The sequence below is a fragment of the Oxyura jamaicensis genome, chromosome Z (assembly GCF_011077185.1).
Source record: "Oxyura jamaicensis isolate SHBP4307 breed ruddy duck chromosome Z, BPBGC_Ojam_1.0, whole genome shotgun sequence".
Taxonomy (NCBI): Eukaryota; Metazoa; Chordata; class Aves; order Anseriformes; family Anatidae; genus Oxyura; species Oxyura jamaicensis.
In genome coordinates this window covers 23,790,411-23,812,434 of record NC_048926.1, presented here as the reverse complement: position 1 = coordinate 23,812,434, position 22,024 = coordinate 23,790,411, and the positions used below count along the sequence as shown (strand labels likewise).

The 22,024-nt window shown below is 39.1% G+C and overlaps 1 protein-coding gene and 1 long non-coding RNA gene across 2 annotated transcripts in view; one reads left to right on the top strand and one right to left on the bottom strand.

Moving 5' to 3' along the window:
• The window catches only part of PIK3R1 (phosphoinositide-3-kinase regulatory subunit 1), a 54,486-nt gene extending 33,331 nt beyond the window's left edge, over positions 1-21,155 (bottom strand). Inside the window, exon 1 of the mRNA XM_035309074.1 lies at positions 20,789-21,155. Coding sequence (XP_035164965.1) covers positions 20,789-21,122 — 334 coding nt within the window. The 5' untranslated portion in view covers positions 21,123-21,155. The remainder of the gene's footprint in view (positions 1-20,788) is intronic.
• LOC118155674 lies at positions 104-19,109 on the top strand. The gene is made up of 3 exons (XR_004745954.1): positions 104-275; positions 14,830-14,946; positions 19,012-19,109. It is a non-coding gene; the product is annotated as an uncharacterized LOC118155674 (long non-coding RNA).
• Positions 21,156-22,024: the final 869 nt, after the last annotated feature.

The window sequence follows — 22,024 nt, the reverse complement described above, 5'->3', positions numbered from 1 at the left end:
AGCAGAACGCTTTTTCTAGGGCATCTCAATGGTAACAATTAACTCATGGATAAACAATACGCTGTTAATATTATTTTGGACTTCAGTCACTTTTTAAAGCATTTGTATTTCTTCTGTGATCCTACATCAAACATGTAGGGGGACAAGAATTTTTTGAAGGGGTTTGTTCCAAAGGATAACTGCTGGAATTCTTACCAACATGACCTTCTGAACTTCAATGGATCCCTATACAATGATCAATCACAAACCCAGAATTTATAGAAACCCAGTGTGAGGTAGGGTCCAACAAACACCCCTTATAAGCTTGAAAATTCAGGGCATTTCAGAATGATACTGGTAGCAAAAATGTGTTTAAGTTGTTTATGTGGTACTTAATAGAATAAGGCCATCCAGTCACTTCTTCAGGCAGACAATTATATGTGTATCATGACCGGGCCATTCATAGTCCAACCCACTGAATCTACAAGGGTTAGAATAAAAACTGAATGTTACTTCATTTTTTCCTGGCTACGCATAATATGTGGAAAAAGACATAGTTACCTGTATAAATCAACGCTGTAAGTGAGACAAGTCACATACTTTGCTTAGATACTTTCCAGGGTTATCAGTGCATACATGCAAGCAATGATCTGATTGATAAAAAATCGTGTGCATGGTGATTACGCAGGAAGTTTGGGGAGCTGGGAGAACAAACTCCTCTCTTCATCCCCTTTTATAATGTCACAGCAGCTGCACTAAAGAGAATAAGGGGCAACTGTTGGAAGAAGAAACAACCCAGGGCACATACAGATTAGTACGAGAAACTAATCTATAAACAGTAGATGGCAGAACTAGACAGAATAAAACTTTGATTTGACATAGAAAGTCATATTTTATAATTTACCAATTCTCTAGGAAGAAATCTGGGGTCTCCTTACCCTTCTCTGACACAAGAAAATCAATACTTGTCAGAGAGCTGTTGCATTAATCATTAAAAAAAATCATCTAAGACAAAACAGAATAAAAGTTCAGACAGAAAGAAAGAAAAGACAGGCTGTGTCTGACTTGAGGAAAACTCAGCTGCACAAATGTGCAGAAAATATAAAACCACCAAGCAACAGCAGTGTAGAATACTATATTCCTTCACAATAGTTTAATACTTCTAATAGTGACTGCTAATCATGTTTCACACCTATTAATTTAATGTTTCATATAACCCTATTTGTATCATCTGTTGAAAGGGAAGTGATACTGTCTGTACTGGGCAGGAATTTTGTACATAATATTCCATCAGATTAAACCTCAGTAACTTTATGAATTATGAGCTGTCAGGCACTTTTCTCATCTGCGGCAGAATATACTTCTTAGAAATAGGAGCTATAAATAAGACAACAGATGTTCTTTGTTGGCTTCAGCTGAAGTACAGATAATTTTTAAAAAGCAGACCGTTGTTAGGACCTGTAAAGACAGTATTTTGCTTCCCTCTATGGGTGAGTTTTTGCAGTACTCCTTTTTAAACTATAACTGAGCTTAGGATTTGAAATGGCTGCAACTATTTCCAATTAGTATTAGCAAAATTAGAGAAACAGGAAGCCCTGTTCTAGGCAAAAACTACACAGCTTATGAAAAAACTAGTAAGTAGAACATATTCTGTCCTGCAGTTCACTGCACTGTAATGCCATACACAATGCTTGAACTACTTTGCAGAAGAAAACTCCTTAGAAACTGAAGGAAATGGGAAAAGCACTTGTTTATTCAACTGTCTTACAAAGTGTTGCCAGGCAAGCAGAAACAGTATAATAAGAAATAAGCAAGAAGGTAGTAAAAGAAGATGCCTTTCTGCTTTTAAGTAGAGGAGGGCACCCAATTGGCTGAGATGCCCACGCCAAGCACTGCTGGAGCTACACACCGAGAGGGCAGGGAGCAGGGTCCCTCACTGCCGGTCTGGGAGAGGTGCATCTCACCTCCTTCCAGCACTACGGAGCACAAAACATAGCTAAAGGCTTCCCACACCTCTCTCAGGGCTTGCAGGCTGATGCCTATTTCCATTTTACCCTTATTTCTCACAGATTACTCTGTGACTCAGGAGCACAGCAGGTAGCAGGGTTCTCACAGCCCCTTTACTATCACCTGTATAAGCGAAAGTGTGTTCTAATACTTCTAAACCGAGCAAGCCAGCGGTCACCTGAGTGTGATTCTGAAGACAGAGAAAGAAAACATTTAAGGAGTCAACACCTACTCTTTGTGTCCTGTTGGTAACTGCAGGTTCCCCACTGGTAGTTCGGGGTTAGAGAGATACCGGCAGATTAGAGTTAAAACATGGCGTGGGTACCCAGTTACCACATCCCGATAAGCAAGGTTTAAGATCACAGAGGTGACAGTAAGGAGGGGAAGGTACAGGGAGGACCAGCGAAGTGCAAAACACTGCCTTTTTCATCAAGAGAGGGTCCTATACATTCCCTCCTCCTTCAGGATGGCAGCTCCATGGCTAGAACAGAGCTGAGCTCCAGAAAAAAAAAATTAAAAAATCAGCAATTCTGCCCAATTCTTTGCAGAGATACTCACTGCCAATGAAAAACTTACCATTCCAGCTTCTGGCAGTGCTTTTGTATTAAACCATACACAACACCACGAAGGAAAAGCTACGACGCTGAATATGCAAGCGTATTGTGACTAAGCGTGGGCGCGAGGACAAAGTGTGTTCCACCAACATCTGCATCTCGTGACCTACTTAACTGGTTCCCTGTGCAACTTGCAGGGTTATTATTGTCATTAAACATCCAGATTGCAGCAGTAATACCTAGAAGTCCTTATCAGAATCGGAACAAACCTGTGATAGTTCTGTTCAAACAAAGCCTCCCTTATGATTAGCTAAGCAATCTCTTAGAATTCATACCAGTTGCTCTACTAACCTTCCTGCAAACTCTGCCTCCTCTTTCCCAAAGATATTAAAGCCCTGGAGTTCTACTAACTTCTGCATTTTTTTTTTATTTTTTTTTTGTTTTAATACACAGTGAAATCCTTTCAAAAGTGTACTTTATTTTAAATAGACTATGTCAGTTAATACATTTACGCAGTATTTTACTCTACAAAAAGGTTCTGTCTGCTGCCTGTTATACTTCACAGAGAAACAAAACTACATTTATAGAGCACCGAGATCACAACGTCAAGCACTCAAAACATAAGACAGCTATGACGTAAGGTAGTACATGCCATTTCAGTTCTTCTTTCAACATCATGATAACCTTTTTCCCATGAAATTACTCTGCTTGTTTCAGCACACAATGTTTAGTGTGCAAGGGATAGATCCCAGCTGAATAGTTGAGGTACTTATTACCTTGAGCATTATCTAGATTGTAAAAGGACACTTGGACTTCTAGTAGGATCCTATTATCCCGTTTACTTCCCCCTTCAAACCCAAGTCCTCTATTATTTCATGTCCAACTCAGCTTTCCATGAAAGAGTACTTTGTTCCACAACTTGTTTTCTAACTTTTCAGAGCAAGTGAGGAAGGAAATACATACTTGGTTCCTGGAAACTTTTGTCACTCACAAGAGAGAGACAGCTGCCTATCTTTTAAGGGAAGGAATGCTGAGGTCCATGTCAAGAAGCACTTGAAAATTTTGGTTCTGGCCAGCCACCACCATCTTCTACCTTTTCTGGGGAAGACTGTGGAGAGTGTGATGGTAAGATGACTTCCGTGACCTCTGTGATGAAAAGCTTTACAGATAATGCCAAGTGTCCTTGCTGGTCTTCTCAGGTATTTGGCCCTCTTCACCTAAAATAACACTGGTAAGTTTCCTTCAAAATGGCTGGGAAGTAACCTACTAAGATTACTAACTCAGTTCTCTTCCCACATAGCCATGATGATGGCTAATAGTGGTGCTCTAGCAGCATCTCCTCTTTGTAACAGAAACAGGACTGCTGGATGGATATTCAGTATGAGACACTAGGGAAACCTGAACTCTCTCCAGATTGATCTCTCACCTGTGATGAATTCTTGTTCCTTATTGCTGTTTCTTTTGTATTTTTTTGGTTTTACTACCATGATTTCCTTATTTTTTCAAGCAAGGCTATCACTGGTTTGTGATAATGACTCTACCTGAGAAGCATATTTTAAAATACTCTTTCTATTCAGTAATCAGAATACATTAAACTTTAGAACAGCATTTCATTTTGCTCTGAAAGAGTAATTTATTTTGCTACCTTTTTTTCTGTGAAGGAACTAAGGTAGGAGGACACAATAAATCACTCTAAAACTATCTATAGGCAAGCAATCTAGAGGAAAAGAATACGCTCTTCATTACTGCAAGAAAAAGATAATGGGTATTACTGTGCTTGAGAAGTCAAGTTGTTTAGATCTGGAAGATTTACATAGAAGTACTAGCAGAAACTGCTGACAGATAAAAGCCTAAACAGTTCCTTCATCTTGGGAATTATGGGAAACATAAGTACACAGAAAGTTGAAAATAATGAGTATACAGCAGTCACACAGAAGAAAAAGCAAACAATAGTAACAGTAATCAAGCATCAGAAGGATATATATATATATATATTTTTTTATTCTGGAAACTAACATTCTTCAAATTAAGTCTTTTTCCTCCTTTAAAAAAAAAAGTTCTGGGCTCTCTCTGGAAGGCAGTCTTTTAAGAAAGTAAAACTAGGTTAATCCTAACAGCCATTGAACCATTCGCTGATCTGACACAGATACAGAAACAACAACTTTATTCCTGAACTGTATCTACAGAGAGTTAATCCCACATTTGTATTTAATTTCAGATGAAGAAGAAAATTCTCAGCCTTAATAATAATAGATTCTCTGACCTCTCCGTAGCAATGTTAATGTTGAATTTCTCATGCCCACTATATGTTACACAGTTCCTGATCCTGCTCCCCATGAAGCTTCTCTAGAGAAGATGAAGAATGTCCAGTGGCAGCAGCGAGGAAGGGAAGGGAAGCAGGGGGTCAGAGTGCTGCTTTCTCACCCATGAGTCTTTGCAGAGGACATCCCCACTACATGTTATATGTTACTGAGATGCTGTACAAAAAGGATGTCATGGAATATGAAGTACAAGCACCTACTGAATGAACTTAAAGACCTCTTTTCCATAAATCACTGTTTGTTCCCACTGTACCGCTAACTTTAATTTAGATCTTAGCACTTAAAGCTGTGAACTAATTTCACGGATCTTTACAAAGCAGTAAGGGTCTCAACTGGCTGGTTAACTGCAACAGAACAAAGAACTTTATTTGTGTACTGTCTAGCACATGATGTTGCAGAAATTCATGCAGTGTAAAATTTATTTATGGGAAGTGTTAAAAAAATTGATAAGAACAACAAAGATAGTGTAAATGAAAAGCTAGCACGAAAAACTGGTCATGTTATTTTACATTATCTGCAAAGACTGAAGTCAAGGGTAAGAAGGTATGGAAAAGGATTTCAGTTTGAATTGGTGGTATTGATTTGCAAAAAAATGTAGAAGCAATAGGCAAAGCCTGTCTTTAAGAAAACCCTTCGAATGAACTACACATTGAACTCGGATAAAGCCTTGTGCAACCTCCATGAAAGCCTACAGTATTAAAGCATTTCTTAAGGTCTAAATCAAAGAAATGTGTCCCTTTTGAAAAATAAGTAGTATCATGCGAAGAAGTGAGGATGAAGGAGGAGTAGAACAGGCTGAAATAGATGCAAAAACAATCTCTATGTGGTCTTGGAAAGCCTAAACTGGAGAAGAGCTGAGCAAAGAAAAATAAATAAATAAATGCATCTGGTTGCAAGCTGACATGTCTCCTGTGATTTTTAACTCGTGCTTAAATGAAAGCTGCTGTTCCGGGGAAGACACCAGGGAGGCAGAAGCTCATCTTATGTCCTCTGCAAAGACCTGTAGGTGAGAAAGCAGCACTCTGACCCCCTGCTTCCCTTCCCTTTCTCACTGCTGCCACTGGACATTCTCCATCTTCTCTAGAGAAACTTCATGGGGAGCAGGATCAGGCCTTAATGCTGTCTCTGAACTTAGGGGAATACTGAGTATATAAATGAGCATTACACTACTATCCTGTATACGTAAGTGCTGCAAGTATACCATGTTTCTACGGGTCACACACACACACACACAAAAGTTTGTCCACCATCCTGATCCTGGCCATGAAGTTAGCTGTTCTTCTAACACATCTGCATCTGAAAATATAATGGCGCTATCAATACAACAACTGCATTTTCACATAGGTACAGAGAGCACTTAAAGCTACAATCACTCAGTTGTTTCAGAATGTTGATTGTAGGATACAATAAAGAGGTAAAAATATATTCCTAAATTGCACAAGATGTGATCAAACATGTGAAAGGGTCTTCCAGCTATGACTCAGTATGAAATGGGTGGAGGTTTGTGAGGCTGAAAGTCTTTTGGCTGGATAGAATATGACTTCTTCCACACTGGCCAGCAAAGACTGGGAACTATTCTGCCAAAAGGCCAGGCATACCCGGGTTGTTTTCCTGCTATCCTACTAAGTTAAAAGAAAAAAAAAAAAAAAAAAAAAAGTAACAAAAATAAAAAGGAACTCTTACATGTCTGTTTCTGTTACTGTGCTCCAGAGGAATCTCTTTGCCAAAGAAAGAACCAGAGTTACCTTTATTTGACCCTAAACTGAAAAACACACCTCTTCCCCTTTTTATTTTACATTTTTAAAGGAAAGAATATCAATGATTTTTCTTTTTTTTTTTTTTTTTTTTTTTTTTTTAAATGCGGGCCATGCCAAGAAGCAAAAAGGATGGCTCACTTGATTCCCAGATGGAGAATCCTTCCAGAAAACTAGTTCCCTGTCGAGAACAGAAGGAAGAGGAATGCATACATTTTAAACTGACCTGATTTTTCTAACAGGCTTACGACTCTCTGTTTTGAGGGTGCTTCACACGACTTGCATGCTACATCAGAACAAGCATCTTTCTACCTGTCCCTCCTTCTAGTTTAACCCTTCCAAACTTGGATATACAACTCTAAAAACTTGCATCATAATCAGCTCACCCATGGTATCTTCTTTACTGAAGCACCTACAAGATAAAGCTCCTCAAAAATAGTAAATACAGCAGACAGCTGGTGTATCTCACCTAAGCATTACTACCACCAAGTATGTAATTCCTGCAGGACTAAGAATCCCTTCTCAGGAGCCCGTCACCTCCCAGAGGGTTCTAATATTTCATGCTAAGCGTGCCATGAATGTGCCATTAATAGTCTCTTTAAGGGAGATCAGTTTGAGCAATCATCTAAATCTAGGTCTTTTTTAAAGGGAAACGCTTTTTTTTTTTTTTTTTTTTTTTTTTTAAAGCAGCATATTTCTTGATTTCTCAGGGGAGCTAGCCCTGCTGCTTCTCTTTTTCTTGCGTTTCAGTATATCAGTCAGCTTCCCACATCTCAAACAATGTTCTCAAACTGGAAAGTCTTAGGAAAAAAAGCAAAGAGACTGGTTATTCTCATTGTATTCAGTTGGGGAAAAATAATGCAAAGCACTAAGTGAACACGCTGATCTGTGCTGCCAGAGGTTGCAAAGGGACCTGACTGGAGGGAGAAAGCGTGAAGCCATAGGTGTTGACTCCTCTGGATGCACATATACTCAACTTGCTGGGTTTCTGTTTCCAAAACCTTGGAGGATTCCAAACAGCTATGTATAGATTGTTTTTTGTTGTTATTTTTTCCTGCAAGTTACATATCATAAAAGTGCAGGCAAAAATTTACATATACTGAGACTCAATACCGTATTCATACATCAAGCCAATATGGAGAGTCAATACTATATTCGTGTATCAAGCCAATCAAGACTAAGAACAAATTTCCTGGGTGCTCAAGTGCCTACTTACGCCATCATCTGACAATGCTTTGTCAAGAAAGCTACATTTTTTTTTTTTAACTTCTTTAATTTGAAACAAGATAATAAGCGTGGGCTAAAGATTTCTGAGAGGCCACAAACAGGTGACCAAATCACATTTAATGTGACATAAAACTCCAGATTTTCTGAAATATTAAATTTGTCCTAAAATGAGAGAACGTCATGCTTTTACTTCTGAATAGCTATCAACTTGAGCCTAACAGAACAAATTGGAACCACATTGAAATCTACTTTTCCTGCTTGCTTTATAGCTTCACCATGCTTTATGCACATTACATGTTCTCTCTTTCTCTCTCAGCATTTGGTCTCTTTTTCCTTCTGGCATTCTGTAATCCTGCCAACCGACGAGCTTTGCTTTTAATAAGTAGATCTGCCAACTTAAACACCAGTCTCCTAAGGCAATCAAATAATGAAACACACATGTATGTACTTGCACGTAATCTGTCAAATACCTCTATAGCCCACTACAAACGATTTTTGCAATACGGGGTTTTCATAGGAGCATGCTTCCATACACCCTTGGTTTTCAAAGATCAAATGGAGTGGTTTCTTCACAGTCCTGTGTCTTGTTTGTACATACAAATGTAATGGCCTGCAGATTACATATCACTATCTAGAAGGCACACAAGATATGAAAAAATAAGAATACAAAGGATGTGCAGTCAAATTCCTATGAAATAAGCATACTTTCAACTCTTCCATCTTGGTGTGGAGGTCTGGTACAGCATATCACAGATTCCTCCACAGCAGAACACTCTTTCCGTGTCTTTTGTGTATTTGGTAAATTGACGATCAACCTAATGTATGTTGCTAGTAATAGAGTAATCCAGGAAAAAACTTTGTCACACTGGGATGAAGTTGCATAGCCATACTTCTTGATTAAATAAGGCTACAGTTTACAGCACAGCATAACAAAGAAGGTAGCAAAAATATCTTTCAAGTATTCAAGTTACTGACTGGTATTAGAAAAGTTTTCAAGGTTTCAAGTGTCAGGTTTCAAGTACCTTAATTTCCTACACAACTTGTCATAATTGGGAAAAATTCCTACATTGTTTCCATTAATCACAACAAAAACAATCATACAATACAATGAAAAAAAAAAAGCAAAACTACGGGACATACATCATAAAAATGTAAAGCAAAAGGTACTTAAGATGTGCATGGCTCTAATGTACATATTTCAATTACAAGACATGCTCTACATTTACAATGAAGTGCTGAGAATTTGAAATTTTAAATTCTCAGAATCAGGAAAAAATTGAGACACCACTAAATGTCACCACATCTGTTCAATGTGTGTGCACGCACATTCTAGTAATTTTTTTGCTTTTGATGCTTATACTTGGATTCCAGCTGGTGAAGCTGGATGATGCAAGGAGAGGTACGCCAGTAAAATTTGATTGCTCTGCAAGAAATACTCTCAGACTCCCAGTACTCAGCAGCTGAAGCCAGCAGTGGAGTACTTGTTCCTTTTGACAAATAAAGCCTTCCACTATCAAGCCTAAAATGGTTCTTATTCTTGGTTTTAGTTATCTTAATGAACATTTAACCAAAATTTTATTTGAGTTGTGTCCCCAGAATCAGCTTTTTGCAATGTTTTTCCATATGACCTCCCTATTATGAGAAGGCTAAGCTTAAAACCGTAAAATATCTTAAAATGGTAGTTACTTTTTCCTCCTTATTTTTGGGCTGCCTTATTCCTCACAGGAATTATGATGCTACTTTTACTCACAACAGTGTCCTGAAGGTGCCTTGGAATCTGTGAAGCTCTGTGAAGGCATTATCAGCAATGCTGCTGGAATGAGCACTCAAGGCAATGAAGTCTGTTTCCAGAGATGAGAATACTGTGAAGAAAAGGGGGCTTAAGACCACAAACTAACAACCAGAATGAAGCAATTCTCTTCCAGTGAAGACCTCTAAAATGAGCAAAGCAAGCATGAGAGGGAAAAGGGGTCAAGGGGCTATGCAATTAAAAACTGTATCAGACTTCACACACTCTAAGGAGCTGTAATTACAGGTACAAACGCAAGTTTTAAATGCATAGTTTTGCAATATTAACAATCTTCTCATACAGTGTGCAATCCAATGTATATATGCACATGCCATGACATGGTAACAAAACTCCGTAGTTTTATTAAATGTAATAATTTGTTACAATAACAGGATATTGAATTAAAAATGTCACCACACCATTTTCTCACTTTTAAGAAACCCTCATTACTGTCACACTAGTTACCCAAACAAGCAGCCCTGAGAAAAAAATAGCCTTGCCAAAGCAACATGGAACAAGTTTTTCACTTGTGTTAGGGAAGATAACTGAATATAACGGAAGAAGATAGCCTGGCGAAAAAAATCTCTACACTGTCATCACCAAATACTACGAAGTGTTCTCCTGTCCTCCCCCCAAATTAAGACATTTTTACTACTAAATTTGCAACTCTTTTTATACTGGACATACACATGGCTAAAAAGTACTATCACCTCCATTATGTATGTACCAAAGGGAGGAGTCTGGACAAGTTAGAAACATGCTTAAAAACATCCAGAAGTTATGAGCATGATGCAGGAACTACCGAGTGAAATTCCATGCCTTGTGTTAGTGGAGGAGCTCAGACAAGATCATAGTAGTGCTTCTGTTCCATGCCTCCAAAATCCACGAAAGTACAGTCAGAGAACGCCCTTCTTTACAGCAGTGCTTACTGTGTAGTGTTCCATGCACATTCATATTATATGCAATTTGGTATACTGAAAAAAGAGAATTTCTGCAGAACAGAGCTAGCATAATTATAGCATTTGTGCTCCAAACCCTAAAGGCAATGGGAATTTTGTCCAAGAGAAACGAGAGAAAGAACTGTGGGATTTGTCCCACTGCTACTAAACCCTGACTGTAGGTCTGACCCTGTGCTTTCTGAAGTCAAAATTGGTTTTGCCACCAATTTAAGGGAAAGCAGAGTAGGAGCCTGCTGCTTCTTGTAAGAACAAGTCTTTTAAGTAAATAAAAAAGTATAATATTTACAAGAACAGCAGTACTTTAAAATAATCTTATTTTTAGTTTGCATCCAAAGGGATTTTGAATAAAACTCTTTAATACTCTGCTTAGAAGAGAACAGCTCTCATTAACAAGCATGGGCATGTTACATCTAAACTACCAGACAATCTACCACAGCATTTGATTGACTGGCTGTTTAGATCAAACAGACAATGAACAGAAAAAAAAAAACAAACCCAAACCATTCTCATCATATTGGTGTGTTCTTTCTGTGTCATAATAAAACCCTAGATATTTGTCTTAGAGGAAACATCTGGAGAAAAAGCTCAACAGTTGGTAACTGTCTTCCCCTTTTCTGCTGAACTGCACATGCAACTCAAAGTCCTGTGTCTTAAGTCACTGGGGGGAAGCACCCCAACGCGCTACCCTTTTCAGTGCAAGTTTCAGTATCAGGGACAAAAGGGACTTTTCCCTATGCTCTTTGAGACTAGTACAGTCCCAAGCAGTGATCAGTGTTATGTACAACAGATTAGTGCCAAATGTTCCTCTATCGGACAGTCAGAATCCTCCCAAAAGCCAGAAGAACACAGCTGAAAGAAGCAGGACTTCATGCTAGTTGCCCTGTAGTAAACACTGTTAAAGTTGTGACTTACTATAACAAAGCAAAACAAACAACAAAAAAGTGTCCTGATACTAATGGGATTGTGAAAATCCCTGATTTTACATATAAGGCTGCAGCTTACACAGGCTAACAAAAGGGTCTTGGAGTTGTCAGCACTAAGTCTGAACCCAAGAGGAAGTTAGAAAAGCATGAAAGCGGTGGGGAATGCACATTGATCTTTCAACCAACGGTAATAAATTATAAATTCCGCAGTGCAAAGAGAATTCATACCCCTGTGCCCTTGAGGACCCCTAACCAAGCGAACAGAGGTCCTTTATCCCCAGATACTTGATATGAAAGTTTTGCTACTGACTGTTTTGAATACGAGTTCCTTAACACTTTCTCTATTGAACAGGCCAGACTGTGGGGACCTTTGTTCTCAGAACTGGCTTACACTGGAACAAAAGGCCTCCCTAAATCTTTCTTTCCATATGAAAATTGCTTATGTAGGCTAACGAGCAACTATGTTATTCTGGCTTTGGAACAACTGAATAGATTTGGACTGGCAAGAATATAGTCCACATTATACTCAAACATCTGTACAGATTCAACTCCGAAGTACCCAAGATATCTCATTTCAAAATGTCAAGGGATGACTTTTTCTGACGTTTCTCTCAAGGGAAAGAGTATATTGCAAATAATGCAATAAATATGAAAAAAAGAATGAAAGACTGTGTTACAGTTAGAGGCACTGAGCAACCAAATCCAAAGCCAAGAACTCGACGTTTCAGAGGAGCTCCCAAATGGCACCAACCCATCACAGAAGACCTATACATCATCCACACAGACAGCTCGGGGACCTGTGCTTCACGGAGACAGGAGACCATGGGAGCAGAGCACACCTCTCTGCATCCCTCTCATATCCTGCGGGCTTACAGCTCTTTGCAGACCAAAGCAGGTTAGAGACCCCTCAGGCATGTACCACCAAGTAGGAGGAAAGCAGGAAATCACAGAAGGCTTGCCAATTGCCTCTGTCAGTCCTCACCTGCACGAAGCAGCTGTGTCACAGTGAGGAAACAATTCGTGGCTACATCTGCAAGCACAACAGACATTTTCACTTCTCCATTCAAACACAGCACATTAGAAATTAAGAATTAGCAACAGAGGACTTGAATGTGTCATCACGGTGCTACATACCATGTGACAGTAGGAAAAGGACTGCAAATACTCGTTCTTAACTGCTTATTTCTGGAATGTTTCTGGGTAGAAAGATAATGAAACCAGACACAGCCGTGCAACCTTATCTATCACCGTGTATAATTAGTGGTTTCTTTCATTAATTCCCTAATTAAAGTGCTTTGGTCTACCTCCAGCCAAAAGCAGCTCATGAAAAGAGGGCTTGGAGATGAAATAGTAACTTCACAAACTAAAAGCCCTGCCCTTGACACAGACTGTTTGAGAAGAAAGCATAATACTCTTTGAAACATGGGTCTACACTGTTCGATACCATTTAGAAGTCCTTTCCCAAGACTAATCCTCCATGCTCATCAGTCCCCTACAAAATGTTGTCCAAGTGGGATCAGGACATCTAGGATGAAATCAATGACTCAAGTTTTCTCTTGTACCCTAGCAAACAAATTTCACTGTTATATTTGTAAACAAGACATATAAAACTCATACAGCCATGCCTCCTGGGAGGTACGTTCCCTCCTAGGACTACAGAGCCCCCTTTGCACTACACTCCCTCCTTTCCCATCTAGCTATGGCACAGGAGTGCTGGAACATGCTGCATCAGACATATCCAGTCCTACAGGAGAGAAGTAGCAAGGAAGAGACTCATGAACTACATCAATCTGATGTGCTCAATTGAAATACCTATCCGGCAGGACATTTACATTTTTGAGTACGTGTGGTTTTTTTAAAAGGAAGCATCAAATGGTAGGAAGGGTTAAATTCACATCTGGTCTTCCAGAATAGAGTAACACAATGAAAAAAAAAATAAAAAAATCTGTCTAGTTTAAGCCTTTCTTCTCTGTTGTCCAGAGCTGAGCAGCACAGAACAGAACTATTTGCCTTCCTTTGGCAGATCTGCCTTCTACAGGAACATCTTCCCATCCTGGACACTACTGAGTGACCTGTCAGCATGGATGGAAACTGGCATGCTCAGACCTAAAAAGGGTAGATTTCCCTTCTTGTCCTCGATATCCACAGTCTCTACTGAAAAAGCAACCTCAGACGTTAGCCTCTGGGAAATGCTCTAGCCCAGCAAATGATGCCAAACACATATGAATACATCCAGTGAATTATACAAGCACATTGTTTGACTGCTAGCTGAACTGTTAAAGACCTTTTCTACCTTTCACGCCATAGCATGCCACAGCAGTTTTGAAGTACAAGACAGTCCTAAGAGGTATTTTGAAGAGTACAAACCATACGCAATCACATCTTCCCCTAGCTCATGGTAGTAGCATGCTTTGGAAACTCTGTCCTGGGGGCTTTTGAGTTTAGATCTTTATTACCTAATAAGGTGTCAGCCTACATATCATTTTCACATGTTGTCTTACATGTATGCTATGCATCCTTTTTAAAAAATGGAATATAAATAAAGAATACTGTTTGAGTGCTGCTTTCCTAGACTGTTGCATACAGCATTCAGACAAGACTGAACAAAAAGCAGTGAAGTTAGTACAGAAATTTATACCAGCCAACGCTTTACCAAAAGACTACAGGCAATGTTCAAGAATGTGAAAATTTCTGTAACAAAGGGCAAAAAAGAAACATATACCTAAGAAGAAAGCAAAACAAACGAAAAAAATAAGTACTGTCACTGATGAAAATACAAAGTAGGCTTGTTTTTAGACCTGTACTTTGCTGAAAGCATGGACAGAAGTTATTAAGTTTTAACCACAGTTATTACTTCAAAAAGCCAAAACTTTTCTCTTTAAATTCTCTTAAGTACCTAGAGTCTCACCAAATTATTCTCAGGACTTAAAATCCTTCTCCAGTTGAATTCCTTTTTAAAATCCTGTAATTCCCCTCATCATTCTTAGCTATTAAAATAAAGCAGTTCTTTGTATTGTAGCCTTCAGATTGATTTCACGGATGTTCATCATGGAAAGTAGCTTTGGAGCAAGACACAGATGTGAAAGAGCGCATAGCCAGCTGTAGTTACAACACCTGTGTTCTTTCACACAAGAAAATCTGGATGTGTATATGGCATCACACAACTATTTAAGTGGGCATGGCTGTTTGCTCGGGGTGCAGAATGATCCATTCTTGGCAAATATATAGCAGCATGTGTTGCTGAAACTCACAAACTGATGTTATCATATGCAAACCTAAGTAAGAACTATTTGCTAACCAGTGGCTTTTTTTTCAGATGTTCCTGGATCACAGCTAAAAGAACAGATTGAGGTAATTCCAACTGAGAGGAGTAGGCTACTTCACCTTTGCCTTGTTTTGTATCTTGCCCCAGGAAGATTCATGTCATCAAGAGGTATTAAAATACTGAATCTGTATTACAGAAGGTTAAAGAAATTCCAGCAAAATCACTCAACACGATGCCCCTTTTGTAACTACAGAAAGGTGTATCAAAATGAGTGCAATACAAAACAGATAAATTTCTTATAGCAACAAAATAGTAGTGTATTGCTTCCAGTTTCTTTAAATATGTGAGGAAAGGCAGTATTTTTTAAAGTAATTGATACAGCTGGAAAAAAACAAACAAAAAAAACAAGGCATTTCAGCCACACGAGCCTATTCAGATCCGAAGTCATCCCCAGGAAACATGAGAAGCTTCTGTGTGCCCCAAGTGATATAATTTTTCTCCAGAAATAGCAATTGGTAAGTAAAATAAAACATTTTTTCCCACACAACATGGAAGACAGTGGTTGTGAAGCTCCTTCCTTCCTCTTGCTTCCTTCCTCCTCTACCAGCAGGTGGGGCCAAGCATCAACCATGAACTTGCCCAGGTCTCTCTGTTAATATGAACACTAACTAGCATTTTTAAGTCCAGCTCTGGGCTCACTGCGGTGCTCACAAAAACTATTTTGGTTACTATCACCCTGCTCTTACCACTAAAAAAAAAAAAAAAAAGCTTTGTCTCACTTCAATACAGCTTGCAAAATATTTGTTTTCATTAGTGGTAAAACCAGGTGGTGAGAGCTCTGTTTTGAGAGATGCACCGATCTAGCAGTTTGAAATTTGCCTCATACACTGAGAAACGTGACCATGAGGAAGCTGGTGAATTTTTCTGGAAAGGAACTTGCCCCATTTCTCACCACAGGTGAAAAATCAACTGGCTTTGAAACTTTGTGACCGTAGGGCATTCTGACAACTGCAGCCAAACAAAGGCTTGCCCTATAACTGGGATTTTTAGAATGAGTCCAAGAGCTCTGGATTGAGTAGCAAATACATTTACCAAATGAGATAGTGACTCATCACTTCACCCCATAATTTCCTTTTTCCATGTGCCTGAATCAGGAGAGATGACTCTTCTCTCCCCAGCTGAGGCTCCAGGCTCGCTGCATTCCACTTACTATTGTCCCCCTACTTTACAAATGTAAATAATTTTCAGAAATTCAATCTCTCTACTGGCTTTATAGCAAAATTAAATGCAGAAACAAATTCTACAGCATATTCAGTTCAACCATGCACAAACGGTTTTCTGCTCCCTGTCAGTTTGGATCCTTGTCAGACATTGCATAACCCAGTCTTTGAAAGGAAAGAGTTTCCAAATGTCCTGTCATTATTATCTTTGTCTAAGTTGCTGATCTGTATCTGTTCAAGGAGAAAAGTAAAGAGAGCTGCTGATTTTTTGTTGTTTGGCTGTTTAAAATTTATGGTATAGTTTCATCATAAGAAGGAAGAGCTTCTGATTATTTTTAGGCTCTAGAACAGCTCAAATGGTATGAAGTGTCAGCAAACACAACCCTTTTAAGTTACACAGGAAGTTGCAGGAAGCTCCAAAACATCAAAATAGAAAAACTTTATATGAAGCTCTCTTCTGCCTTCTGCAAACCGGCCTTCATTTAAAAGTGAGAATTGAGCATTCCAAGTGAAATCTGGAAGTATTTCGGTCAATTAATCAAGGCTTTATACACCAAAGTCTGTTTAAAATCAGCTTTCAGAAACGTGGTAGAGAACCAACACTAAGAAACAAAGTACACAGCCATATCAGTCTGAATAAAAGTTCAGAAAACTCAGCTAGACTCAGAACAAATTATGCATTTTTTGTTTTCAAAAGGAGTTGTGTGAAATGGCGCTAAGTAAGAAAAATCAGCCCTATGTAGCTGCAATGTAAAAAAAAAAAAAAAAAAAAAACAAAAAAAAACCCTAGAAAATAAAAAGAAGAATTTGTCATATCAAGTCTCAGTCACATCAACTTCAGGGGCTTTGGAGGAGAGCATGAGATGACCATGTGCTGTGTCTCCATGCTGGAAGTGCCTTGACCCCTCCAGTGGGGGCCATTCACCCTGCTTTGGTGGGAGATGGAGCCTGGGAGAAAACGCTGGGGCACCGAGAGCCTCACACCAACCATACAAATTAAGTCTGCCTTGTGGGAGCTCTGACCCACACCGAGCCTAAAACTGAAAGGTGCTAGAGACTTCCTGGGGCCCCCTTATTTTCATATCTTTTCAGACGCAATTAAAAAAAAACAACACACCAACGAAAACAAACTCAGACTAAATCTCTCTCTTCATTGACAAACTTGAGGGGAAGACAGACAAAAATGCAATGGTCCTAGAATTTTCTTCTAGTATCCTCACTTCTGGTTTGATCAGTTTGTTCCAGCAATCTAAATGGGTTATCAATAAAATAAATATCTGGAGAAAGATTTGACCTAGGTGTTAGAATAAGTAAGTTAATGTTTTAACAGCATTTGACACCATCAGTAGTTTTATTTGCTTTCAAATTAGCTTCTAATATTTAAAACACCTTTCTATTTATAATTAAGACTGATAGCCTAAGACAAGCCTGACGAACAACTCTGCCCATGTTACCAGCCTCACTGATGTCAATGCTTGTTTAGGTGCCTGCAGTTAGTTGCATCTGAGTGCTTGTTGTGAACACTGGCAGCATTTTGCCCACATATTCCAAGTTTGATCTAAAACAAAAGAATCTGAACATTGGTAAGCAGGTGACCACACTTGGAAAGGCTGGGAGGAAACATTCAGAATAAATATCACAGTATTAGAGATTAATGAAATGATTAGCAAGTAATTTCTTTTAAAAATACATATGCATGTAGTAAAATTAAAAGAACTTGCACGATTATATCTAAATTCTTTCACATCTCCAGTTCAGTTTCTGATATTCTTGTTCACCACATGCACACATAGGTATGTACAGAATTGACTCTTCACAGGCTGACAAAAATATACAGATTACAAATAACTATGATACATTTAAGAAGTCTGTTTCCAGTTCCCCATTAATTTGTCATTTTGATACACAACAGTTTCAAATCATCAAGCACTGAAAATATAAACTTGACTGTATTTGGTCAAGCAAGTTTCATACTACGCATTAATTTATTTGAAATATGCTCCCAGGGTGTAGAGACAAGCATCATCCTGGGAAGAATCTTTTGGCCCACTGCCCGTGACATTGGCTGCCGGACAATATTAGCTGCGCTATTCCCTGCACCACATTTCATATGCAGAAACAGCACAGCACCCTGAAAGTCAGATGTACATTGCTATATTATTCTTGTCTTTAAATGAACTATATTTCCTTCTGCACCTCTGGTTTCACCATAAACATCTTTTTTTTAATTATTTTTTTTGTATTAATTTGCTCAATTAAAAATTCTACCTTCTTTATTTATTTTTAGTAACATTCTCTCCATGCACTTCTCATATTTGTTCTAATATTTGAAGCACTCTCTACCTTAGTTCTTTGCTACAGAAAGAACTGTGAAGAGACACTTCAAATTAGTTTTCCCAATTTCTTTTAAATGATTTTAAAATTAAATACATGATTTTAAAAATAATTACACCCATCTCTCGAGCCATCTTGAGTTCAAGTTTCCCTGTTTCTCCTACTTCTTGTTGAGGAGGGTCTAATCCCTGCTGCTAAAGCATTAGTGAGTGTGCCTAGCCATTTACATGGAGTTTGGAATCTTAAATTCAAAAAAGGTATGGGAACTTACATCTACATTAATCAGAAAAATACATGGTTGTAAGCTCATTCTCAAAAACGTTGGAGCATGGCAGGATCATGCATGCAGGCTTTATCTGAGGTTAAGATTCCCAGTTAAATTAGCACATTTTCTTGTTTCAAATCCCCAAAGTCCCAAATTATAAAGAATAAGCACATGTAAATAGTACTTTGTTCTCAAGGCAATAAAATTCAGATTAGAAGAGTCACTGAGGCTTGGGGCAGTGTCTAATCCCATGGAAGCAGAAGAGGGTATATTTCAGCAGAGCTCCCCAAAACCTGCAGCAGGGTTTCACAGGGGAACAACTCCCAGCAGCCAAAGCTTCCAGAAATATCTGTTATGAATACAAATCCAAGGCAGGCTCTGAAATGGAGATTAACACCAGACTTCTCATTGCAGTGCTGTGGCCAGCTCACAGCATGGAGCTGAGAACGGGAGCACCGATAAAGCACCGAGCCCAGGCGAGTTACAAAGCACTGCTGGAAGTTGAAGACATTAAATGCATTAAAGCCTCAGGTGACGGTTACCTCACTGCAGCAAGTACATGTGAAGAAAAAAGATTTTCCTTCCACCCTCTGCCTCTCCAAACAACCTGCCATTGCTGAGCTGTCTATCCAAAGAGCAATGGTTATCCTGCAGCTATATGCGATGGAGGTAACCACCTCAGCTTAAGAGAGAAAGCAAATGTTATCTGATCAGCACATGCTAATATCTAAATCAGGGAATTATCAAGGAAGAAGTTTTCTTTCAAATGCAAATATCCCATTTTCCGAAGCAATCAAATGAGAAACCATGAGACTTGTGTGACCAGAGGCTGAAGGTTCAAGGACAGTATGACCTGAAGTGCTACCACACACCCTTCTGGCTGCTGTCTGGGTGTACATACACCATTGTTGGAATGAAGGCATTATACACTTACAAGCTATTCTTGAGTGTTTGAGGATATTGCTGTGCTAAACAGTTCAGGTCTACTCCTTATTAAGTCCCCACCAACATGGAAATACTTCTTCCAGGTTTCCACTTTGTTGCCACATACGGTTTTCTATATTTCTGCTCTTATCTCTGCTGATTATCAACACAGCTAAATACAAGATTGTAACAGGTGATGTTGCAAACATTTTAGGGAGGCAAGGAGTGACGATACTATTCAGGACCATGGTGTCGCTGTGACAGTAAGCCACATACTGTCACTTGTATTTTCTATGGCTAGAAGTACTGAAAATGTAAAGCATTAAATGTTGAAGCAATATGAATCACTCTAGATTTTTGAGGAGTGAAAGGCCAATGTAAAATCCTCCATCCTAAGCCGCATGTGGCTTGTTTGTATGCAAAACTCTAATATCTCAATGTCAGTCAATAAAGCAGACAGATCATTTTGACAAGGGCTTTTTCATTGCGTTTTTAAACCTACAGCTTTTCCAATTCTTGTTATGTCTTTCTTCTACTAACAGGAGAATTCTAATCAAATTCTGTCTGTGCTCTGTCCAACATACTGCTGCAAATGTAGGTTAGAATGAGATTTATGTTTAAACAAAGGAAGATATTTCCTTTGTTTATATGTGCTATTTTAATACTGCATGCCCTACCCTGAAACAGACTAAATTAAATATGAATTTCTCTTTATCATCACTCTATTGTTCATTTTTAAATACCTACTCTTACTTTTAATGCCACATGAAAACCTCCGTGACAAAGTACATAAACAGTATGTTCCTAACAAATCTTCTGCTGTTGGCAAGAGAGTTATGTGAAATTTGTACCACCAGATTCACCAAGAAATTCCTTAGCAGTGAGTTTGATGAACCACTAAAGGAAACGCGTCCATCGGTTTCTTGGAAACAAAATCAACAGTAACTGCTGATTCTCCATTTAAGCCTCTGCAGTTGTGAATTTTAAGTATACCCTTACACCTGTAAGATGTAGCTCACAGTAGGGCACTGCAGCGACCAGTAGTAGCTGAGGCAAAGCACATGAGATCACCAAGTATATAAGCTAAATATTAAAAGCACGCATAATTCTTCATTGAGTGAAATTAGGCAGGCACTAAAAAAGCCTGACCAGCACGTGCTATACACACGTATATAGAGTCATGTAAGGCAATGAAACAAGAATATCTGAAAAATGTGAAAGACAAACATGAATGCACACACACACACCTTCTGAGAACAGTACTAACCTTGTTGCTCACTCTCTGCTTCAGCTTTTGCAGGACTTGGTGCGACAGGAAGGGGTCGAGGAGGACGAGGCTTTGGAGTTGGGGGAGATATTTTTTTTCTTCCAATGTACTCTACATAAGTTCCTGGGAAATCCCCCCTCTCCCCTGTGGTTTCATTAAAGCCATTTAACCAACCAATCTCATCAGGCTTGGCTTCTTCCCCTTCACTGAATCCAAGTGCTAGTAAGGTACCTTTATTCACAGTTAATATATCTCCTAAGTGCAAGTCAATATCTTCTTCTCGCTCTTTCTTGTAGTCATATAGAGCTCTGTATTGATATCCTTCAGCACTCATCTTGGCGAATGGTTTAACATTCAAAAGTGTTACTAAACAGTATCAAAATGCAATTGTCCAGTTATTTTTATGTACAGGTAGACTCAAGATGTACTAAATGTGATAATAAAAATGTCAATAGCACTGTCTAAGTAATAAAATCCACCAGAGAATCAAAAAGCACCAGGATCTACCATTTCACTACTGATGTTTTTAATTCATGCATTTATTCTAAGTCAATGTCTGTTGCAGAAGAATGTTTTCCACTTCTTCTATGTCTAGCAGAATTCTTCCAGTTAGTTCCTTTTCTGAGCTTGCTGGCAATCCTGGGTCTCCATACTCAAATTCAGCTGATTGTTATAGCCGGTCACACCTTCTTCTGATGAACTTGCCATAGACTGCACACGTACCTTAAATATTCTGCCACCGAACTCTGCATGCATGCTCTTCCTGTAAAGAGAAGAGAAAATTGGTATAGTCATTCCAAGTTCTCTTGATGCTTGCAAACTTGAGATTCTGCTCACGGTTTAAGCTCTCTGTAACCCTGGCAGGGATTGTGTGTCCCCCGAAAGAGCCCTGAACAACACTGAAAATAATGCAACCTCACGCACACACACAGAACTGTCAGATAATGCTCACACTTTCATAAAGGATACGTCTAATGACTTGAACCAAATTTCCATCCCTGCAGTACGAGGCATGCTGCCACATACTGCCTGCTTCCTTCTTGGTGGCTTACTGCTACTGAACTCTTTGAGAGCGAGCGGGCTAAGCCCTCGAGGTATCCCTGCCAGGGCAGTATCTAACCTGGCAGGAAGGTTTCACTCGTAATCTCCCCAGAGACACACAGCCGCAACCCCTGCCCACAAAAGGTCTGCCAGGACAGAGGTGGAGCTCGCTGCAGTTAGTGCTGACGCACCCAG